The sequence below is a fragment of the Octopus bimaculoides genome, chromosome Z, assembly GCF_046866305.1.
Source record: "Octopus bimaculoides isolate indiv1 chromosome Z, ASM4686630v1, whole genome shotgun sequence".
NCBI classification, from domain to species: Eukaryota; Metazoa; Mollusca; class Cephalopoda; order Octopoda; family Octopodidae; genus Octopus; species Octopus bimaculoides.
The window spans coordinates 49765177-49775028 of NC_142944.1; the positions used below are offsets into that span (position 1 = coordinate 49765177).

A 9852-nucleotide genomic window follows, 5' to 3' on the forward strand; every position below is an offset into this window, starting at 1 on the left:
AAATTTAGAAAGACAATAGGCATAGGTGTGGCTGTGTGGTAAGAAGTTTGCTTCTCAACTGCATGGTTCAAGGATCAGTCCCACTGTGTGGTACCTTGGGCAAATGTCTTTTGTTATGCCTCAGGCCAACTAAGGCCTTTTCAGTGGATTTGGTAGATTGCAACTGAAAGAAGCCTATCGTTTATCTGTGTGTGTGTGTGTGTGTGTGTGTGTGTGCGCACACGCGAGCAGGTACATGCATGTTGTACCTGTATCTTGTCCAATGCAACCAGTGTAAGTATGGAAAAGTTGACATGAAAATGATAATGAAATGATGATGATGATGATGATGGATAAATAAATTTTCAAAGACAAGCCAAAGAATGCTAAATCATTGATTGTAACTTTTAATTTGGGTCCTCTAAATGTTTCATAGTCATCAAAAGATTCCACTTTACATTCTGAGTCAAAGAGAAATTCAGCAGGCTAGAATTCACCCCTCTTCAAACAGTTGGCTAACACTGGGAATTTCAAGTCAGCCTTCATTTACTTATTAAATTAATAGACTCATGACCTTTGATATAAATCAGTGGTTCTCAACGAGGGTACACAAATTGGTTATACATTTACAATACACAAAATATTTTAAGGATTGTTTCTTTTTATACAATCCCAATAATATTCAATCATGAAAGTACAATAGGATACTTTAACATAAGGTTCCAGTAGAATAGAACAGGAATCAAAGGAATCCAGCCACTGATCTAGAATAAAAGACCTGTGAAAACATCCAATGATTTTTTTGGTAGGAGCTGTTGTCAGGCATAGTTTATCTAGAATTATCATCACCCAATGTGTTCTTTTCTTTCTTAATAAGGTAATGGTGAAGATTTATGCTGATGTTTCTTAGAGGCTGAGCAACAACACAGAAGCTCCTTTGCTGGCTCAAATGCATTTACAAGTTTCGTCTTGCTGTTGTTAACCCACTTTATTGTTATTCGACAGACACCGAATGTACACTAGTAATTAAGATAAACAAATAAATGAAATGTAATATTGTCAGTAAGACAGAGAGAGTGAGAAAAGAAAAAAAAATAATGGTTAATGGAAACTAAGAACAGTACATTGTTTTTGTCACTGTGACAGACAGAAATTGAGAAGCACCAGTGAAATGGATATGTACTAGAAAACACTGTAAACGAGTGAAAGGCTTAAGGATAGGCTTTACCAGACAGGATATTGGAACTTGTTGGTAGGTTAAAATGTAAAATAAAAATAAACATTAACATTAACATCAATAATAAAAATGATTATATATCATAGTCATCATCATTTTAACATCTACTTTCCATGGGTTGGATGGAATTTTGCTAAGACAGATTTTCTGCAGTTGGAAGCCCTTCCTGTCAACAACACTTAACTGTTTCCAAGTAAAGTTATATTTCCTCCATAGCCAGACATATTTTCACTGAAGATTAGAACTGAAGCACGCCACTTGCATAGATGTAACACTTGTTTAAACAAGGAGCAGTCAAGCACATACACATGCACACATACATATACTACATATGACAGGTTTCTTTCAGTTTCTATCAATCAATGCACTCACAAGTCTTTCATCAGCACAGTGCTATTGTAAAAGACACTTGGCCAAGGTGCCACACAGAGGGATTGAACCCAGAACCATATAGTTGAGAAGCAAGCTTCTTACCACACAGATACACTTGTGCCTATATGTATATGTATATGTATGTATATATATATATATATATATATATATATATATCATGTTTTTTGCTAATTGTTTCTGGTACCTATGCAGTCACATGGAAACACAAGACACCCCCTTGGCTCTTCTCTTCTTAGATCAGTGGAATATCCAGGATGTGACACCTGGAAAGAGAGACAACTTTACCGGTTCAAGACTAGTACTCACTTTTGAAGGGAGTGGGGTTAGTCACTTATATAAACCCCAATATTTGACAGGTACTTTGTTTTATCATCACAGGAAGGATGAAAGACAATGTTGATCATGACAATATTTGAGCTTAGAGTATAAAGAACCAGGATAAAACAATTTCTTGTAGCTTTTTTTTCATTGATGATTTAGATCAGTGGTTCCCAAACTTTTTCGGGCTGCCGCCCCCTTGACACCCAGGCCACATTCTTAGTGCCCCCACCCCAACTAACCATCACAAACATAGACCTCTTTCTGAAGTAAATTCAAAGCAACTGTGTTTCACAAATAAAACTTAACCTAATGAACCCATTATTTTGTTGTTTTTACATGAATGGCTACCCCATTGTTGCCCCACTTTTCTTCAACGCCCCCTTGGAACTTTCCACCACCCCCAAGGGAGCAATACCACCTACTTTGGAACCACTGATTTAGATGCAAAGACCAAATGTTTTGGACAGGGTAGGAGTTTAGTCAGCCATATCAACTGGAACTTATTCTATCTACCACAAGAGGATCATATCCATTACATGATAGATTTCCATCATTGCTGATTGCTATTTTATTATTCTTTTATTCTTTTACTTGTTTCAGTCATCTGACTGTGGCCATGCTGGAGCACTGCCTTTAGTCAAACAAATCGACCCCAGGACTTATTCTTTGTAAGCCTACATCAACCCCCACTGTTCAACTGGTTCTTATTTTATCAACCCTGAAAGGATGAAAGGCAAAGTTGACCTCGGCAGAATTTCAACTCAGAATGTAGTGAAGGGTGAAATACCACTTGGTATTTTGTCCAGTGTGCTAATGATTCTGCGAGCTTGCTGCCATCATCATCATCATCATCATCATCATCATCATCATCATCGTCGTTTAACGTCCGCTTTCCATGCTAGCATGGGTTGGACGATTTGACCGAGGACTGGTGAAACCAGATGGCTACACCACGCTCCAATCTGATTTGGCAGAGTTTCTACGGCTGGATGCCCTTCCTAACGCCAACTACATAATAATAATAATAATAATAATAATAATAATAATAATAATAATAATGGTTTCATATTTTGGCACAAGGCCAGCAATTTGGGGGAGGGGCTTAAGTTGATTACAGACAGTTGGCAAACAGGAAGGGTGTCCAGCCTCAACTAATCCACTCACAAGGCTTTCATCAGTACAGAGCTATTGTAAAAGCCTTGACAAATTCAAGCCAGATTTCCTGTCTGAGAGCAACTTCCTTTCTCCTCACCAGTTTTGGAGACTGAAATGAAACCCTCTTCTAAGTAAGCATTTATAACAAATAAAAAAAAACTAAATGTTAAGATATCATAATGGTTGAGATTTAGAGAGGCAGGATTGAGAATGTTTTGTGTTTTTTAATCAAAGTCAGAATTATTCCTACAGATTATTATCAAAGATATTTCAGCAGTGACCATATTATCTTCATTTGAGCAGTGTATGAGGGGGTGCTGAAAAGATCCTTGCTTTAAGGGTATCACAAAAGGCCTAGTTGGAGGCCCAAGTTTCCAAGTTCTTTTACAGGGCTTAGAAAAATTGAAGGACTACTGCATGAATCTGAGAGGGGAATCGTCGTTTAACATCCGCTTTCCATGCTGGCATGGGTTGGACGGTTTGACTGAGGACTGGTGAGCCAGAAGGCTACACCAGGCTCCAATCTGATTTGGCAGAGTTTCTACAGCTGGATGCCCTTCCAAACGCCAACCACTCTAAGAGTGTAGCGGGTGCCTTTATGTGCCACCGGCACGAGAGCCAGTCCTGCAGCACTGGCAACAACTACACACATGTTGAATAAAATCATAATTAACTGATCCTCTGTATTTTATTTTACCCAAAACCAAGAAATTTTCAGCAGACCCTCATATTTCTATATCATTCAATATGTCCTTTTTAGGGTGGCAGAGAGAGTAGTTTGAGAGATATATAACCTGCTGTTTTTAGCTAGTTGAATGACCATGTTTCTCAGCAGAGCTGTAGAACAGGTCACAGGTGACATGTCCACCAAATACAGCAATTTGTTGCAATGTAAGTGTTATACCTAGCCAGAAGAATAAACCACCAAGGGCCAAATGTGTACAAGAGAAGATGACACACACAACCAGCAATGTAAAGACGACAAAATGAAGACTACATCTAAATAAGGCCAAGTCTTCATGAATAAGACAAAAAAATATCAAACAGGTGAGTGGCTTAAATAATGTCAACAAAATTGCATTACGGCTAGAGTATGTAGAGGTATGACATGATACATACAGGGACATGATGGCCCAAATGGAGCCAGGAAGAAGGCAATCAATGGAGATATCTGGAAAAGGCCCATTGCTTATTGTGCTGTCTGCACTGGCAGATCTAAGAGCTAAGCACATACAGGCAACCATAATGCATTTTCTTCACTCAGAATAACAAGGCATGCATTCAGGTCTTAGGTAATTCAGAGAGTCCGTTCAGAAAACTGTAGTCTCCACCCAATGCCAGGAGATCCAGCAATAGGCTAGCAACTCATCTTAAGAGTCACATGGTGATTGCACAAAGTTTGCATGTCCTGGGACCCCAAAAAGGGGTTCAAAAGAGAGTGTCTGCTAGCAATTGATAATCATAATTCACAACTATTATGGGTAAGGAGCAAGAACAAGCAGAGGCAGCCAAATTTAACCAGCTAAGTGTCATCAAGACTTTCTTCTGCAAAGCTTCTTCCATAGATTTGGATGGAAGATGACAACTCCACTCTTCAGGTGTGGTGCTGATTGAGGTTAAGCTGTAATCTGCATTTCAATCAGCAAATGGAGTATTCTAGCAGACCATCCACTAAATTTATAAAAAAATAAAAAAATCAGCCTCCCTCCACACATGCCATCAGGAACTCATCCAGTATTCTTCTTATTACAGAGAAGAACATCCTTGAAAGATGGAGAGAAAACTTTGCTGATTTTCTAAATTTAGTCATGATAACACCCTCTGGTGTGCCTGGGAGTGAAGATCAGCTTCACAAAGACCAAAGTTACAAGGGCAAAGTAAAACTCTCAAATGTGGAAAGAATTGCTAGCACTGGTGCAATAACATGCCAGCTGTAGCACTTGATCATGGAAGAAGGGATATAGGTGAAAAAGCTAAACTTGTTATTTTCAGTGCAGTTTACATAACTACCCTTACCTATAGTTATCAATCTTGCATAGTAACCAAAATAGTATGAACAGCTGAAATGGAGCTCCTATGAAGGATCGCTGGAATAACATTATTTGATAGTTCAGAGATCAGGAAATCACTCCAGGCTGAGCCACTATGTCTATAGAACGAGAGGTCACAGCTCTAGTACTACAAACATGTGGTTAGACTATCTGAGGAAAGAATCACAGGACAGATTTTATGAACAAGGATAACTAGCAGGAGACGTAAGGATAGACCACAAGCAAGATGGTTGGATAATATTTATTGCCAATCAGCTTGTCATTTGGGGATCCAGCCAGAACACATTTGCTGATAGATGCTTCTAACAGAACCCGCTTGGAGGACATCCCTCACAACCCCTGCAGGAATATGAAGATGATTAATGGATGTCTGGAACAACTATGTAGGAGTGACCATGGCTTCAAGGTGGAGAATGTTATTTAATGTGAAGTAGAAGGGGAAGATGATATAGGTTAGTGTTGTTACATGGTAACCCCAGGTTAGCTCTGAGTAAGCAGAGCTATAGTACAGAGCTGCCAGCCAAGCAACCATTTCGCCTAGAAAGGGGACAAAGAGCACAACTGTGTAGTCAATGATGAGCTTTATGGAGGGTACTGAATGGTACAGCTTGGATATAGTGCATACTCTCCACTGTCCTTCCAGTTTCTAAACACCTATGCTTATTGCTGAAACAAGCAAAGCAAACTCAGTTTCAGTGTGATTGTTACTACCTGAAGTATCTGAAGGAGAATCTTACAGAGTTGCTTGCCCACCAATAATTAACAGCAAGAATCTTCAAATTGTAGTGTCAAGTATAGCCAGGTTGTGGGTAGACAAAAGGTTATTGTGGATCTTAACGAGATTTAATACAAACCATTTTCAATCAGGAGAGAGCATGCCATAATAAAATTAAAAAGAAAGGCATGAAGCTGCTCACCGACACTTCAAACTTCTAGTCTTAAATGTATTTTTTCTCATCTAAAACAATTACAAAATCCTCTACTATTGGAGCTTGCTACTCTTGTGTCACTTCCACTCCAGTTCTACATTCTCAGAGTATCAACCCTCTGGACATTTCTCCCTGTATCTACCTCATTAGTCTCAGAGGGCCTGCAAAAGTCATGGCCACAGCCTCAAGATCAAAACCAATGACAAAATAAATAAAGAAGAAAGAAAGGAAGAGAAATGAAGCATTCACCAGTTGTGTCAGTTCTGGATTTAGGCGTTATTAATCAAAAGAATAATTTTTTTTAAAGGTGTTTTCACTGTATGTCATGAAAAGTGTATTAGAGAACAGGCATTAATGAGTTCAATTAAGTATGCAGTTTGCTCTATTCAAAATTTAAAATGTGTCATACATAATAACCAATTATCTTTCAAGGTCCTTGTCTATAACATAAACTGGGATTATTCAAAGAAAAGAAAGTACGTTAGGAACATACAGACTTCTTAAGGTGTATTCTGTCAAGAAAAGAGTCGACATAATGTACGCATATACATATATATATATATATATATATATATATATATATATATATATATATATAATTTTGATTGATTACTGGTTGTTGCTGAGAAGGGTATTTTTATATTCTAACAATTTATGCTAATATCTTCTATATGTGAAGTACATCTGAACTCCGGTGCGAAAAAGAAAAAAAAATCACTAGAACCAACACTGCAGATACAATAGTGTTATTCAATCATTCTTTCATTCTTCTGATAAACTTCAGACATTAATAAGTGGTAGGAAGATAGTGCCGGTACTGATATATAGGAAGGAATTTTCCATTTGTGCAAAGTAAGTGGAATACGGAATATAAAGAAAAAAAAGCGTGGGCACATTTTAACATGAAGCTAGCTCAATATAAATTATTAGAAGGGAAATCAATATAAAAGAGGACTTTCACCGTCGTATTATGAATGTTTACGCACATAAAATGCGGAGAAAACATATATGCTGAACATATGAACGACCATGTGTTAAACCGAGAAGCGTCAATTTTTACACACTCCATCTATTTGAAGAGGGAGAAAAAATATGCTTTTCAATTAGCACAAAAGAAGCTTTCTATTGGTACAAGTCGATCGATAATCAATAGCAATTCAATCACTCACACATACACAGACCACACAGGCACGACTACTGGGTGTAAAGCGGCAATGTGCGGGAATAGTACACATTGAGAATATTTATTCCGAAAGGGGTTTCACCAACACAACAATGAAGTTAGTTGGTCGTGGAGGGCGGGAAAGGGGTGTGTAGGAGAATGTTATTATGGCGAATATTGCGAACATGAGGAACCATGGGTTTTCCGCAGAATTGTGCTATCATCCACTCCGGTCTTTCTGACTTTATTAACATTTCACAAATTAATTCACATAGACACGTGCATACCTGTGACACACACACATATATCCTTGGTATTATTTTTCCATTCACAATCGAGATTGTTATTAAAGAGGAAATGCGGTGAAGGAATTGCGGCAGAAAATGCACATAAAATTAACCCGATGAAAGTGTATATGTATTCTAACAATACTTTAATTTAACGTGTATCTATATATCTATGTATGCCTGCACGTATGTGGTTATGTCTATATTTACCAAAACCTTTTTCTATGCTTGTATTTGCATTCATGTATGTACGAGAGTGCGCGCGTGTTTATTATATGAATGAATATCTTTGAAGGTGTCTTGCATGTATATGTATATATATATATATATATATATATATATATATATATTCATGCGTGTGGGAGGATATAAAGTGCATAAATGATAAGCAGTTAGTTGCGCGTGTTTATTATATATATATATATAACAGCGATCAACCATAACTAGAAATAGAGACAACTGCAAAGACATTGGAAATACCTTGCCAAGAAACAGTTCATATTTATTTTTCCTCATCTTAATAGATTTCAGCCAATACTGAATTTCGTGGCTAATAGAACATTTCATAATTACAGAGAAGATAACCTCAAAGACTAACCAACACAAACACACACTGAGGTGTTGTAAAAACGCATGTGTATTTAAAACAGTTCAATTATGCAAAAGAAAAGAAAAAACGTTTTGAAGAGTAACTCATAATAACATATCCTGTGTGTTAGTTCATTATACATCCATTGCGCGTACACACACACACACACACGTTATATATACTGAAAAAAGATATTGCAGTTAACATACATTAAACACACATGTAAGCAGAATTCATATATGTAAATTACGTATGTATAAGACATCAACCATTTAGACATATTAAGGTATGCACATAGATATAGATACACACACATGTATATTATTTACACGTGCTTTTCCAAAATGCATAATGTTTTCTTTATTAAGTTTAAATTGACAATCTCGAAGAATAAACAATTTAGAATCGAATAAAAGAGACAAATTTCCGTTGATTGAGTTTTTTTTTTTTTTTCGTACATCATCCCTTACCTGATGTATTTTAAAGGGTGTGTATGTTTGAAGAGGGACAGAGTTTGATACATAGGTAGGTAAGCTGATGAAGGTATAGACAGATAGATGTCTAGCCGGATAGATGGGAAAAGATAGTGAATAAAAATAAAGAAAGAAAGAGATAGACAGACAGACAGATAGATAGATAGATAGATGGAAGGAATGGCGGATGAACAGAGGGATAAATAGATGGATAAAAAGACAGAAGGATAGACAAAAAGACGGATAGACAGATAGATAAAACAAAAAGATAGATAGATAGAGACAAAAAGACATACAGACAGATAGACAGAGACAAAATGACAGATATAGGAAAGATAGAGACAAAAAGATAGATAGATAAATAGAGACAAAAAGACAGATAGATAGATAGATAGATGGACAGATAGATGATATATAGATAGATAGATAGATAGATAGATAGATAGATAGATAGATAGATAGATGGATGGACAGACAGACAGACAGACAGATAGATAGATAGATAAACAAAAAAAAACACATAGATAAACGATACACAATCAGAGAGAAATAGATAAGATGAATTAAAAACAGATAAATAAAGAGCACATTTCTATATTTCCTTTTTCTTCTCATTCTTACCTGGACAGTCGTATTCTTTAAAATCCTCTAGTTTCTTCTTAGTAGACGCCGTGGAGAGTTGCTGTTGTTTAGAGCCGGTCGGGTTCGATGGTACTCCGTTTACAAATATTCCATTAGGTGATGGGTTCGGGTTTTGGGACCTTTTGCTGGCACTATCGTTATTATCACCACTATTTATGTACCTATTATCATTGTTATGATTATGATTGTTATTATTATGTTTATTATTTTTGTTATTATTATTATTATTATTACTACTACTACTACTACTGCTACTACCACTACTGTGACTGTTCGTATTAGTCTCGGACAATGTCGAAGAATGCAAGTTGGAATATTTCTCTGCTTGTATGAAGAAATTTATTAGGTTTGTGGTCGAAAGTGACAAAACAATGAGCAGCACCCAAATCCTAGTGTGTGTTCCCATTTCAGCTGTAGACATCGCACTATGGGAAACTATAGAGGCGGCGATGGTTGCTGAATAGAATAGGAGAGGAGGAGAAAGAGGAACTGGCAAAAAGGAGGAGGGTTACTGCAGTAAATTGTAGCAGTAGTAGTAGCAGCAGTAGCAATAGTAGTAGTAGTAGAAGTAGTAGTAGAGAGAGAAAACGGGAAGGGTATGTAGTGGTGGTAGAAATAGTGATAACGTTGTTAT

General features: G+C 36.9%; 1 protein-coding gene across 4 annotated transcripts in view; it reads right to left on the reverse strand.

Moving 5' to 3' along the window:
* Window positions 1–9647, reverse strand: part of LOC106882253 (stromal interaction molecule homolog) — a 276144-nt gene extending 266497 nt beyond the window's left edge. For all 4 annotated transcript variants that reach the window (XR_016244776.1, XR_016244775.1, XM_052973512.2 and 1 more), the window contains exon 1: window positions 9198–9647. Coding sequence is in view for 2 of the 4 variants with exons in the window: in XM_052973512.2 (XP_052829472.1) it covers window positions 9198–9639 (442 nt within the window). In the remaining 2 variants the exon portion in view is untranslated. The remainder of the gene's footprint in view (window positions 1–9197) is intronic.
* Window positions 9648–9852: the final 205 nt, after the last annotated feature.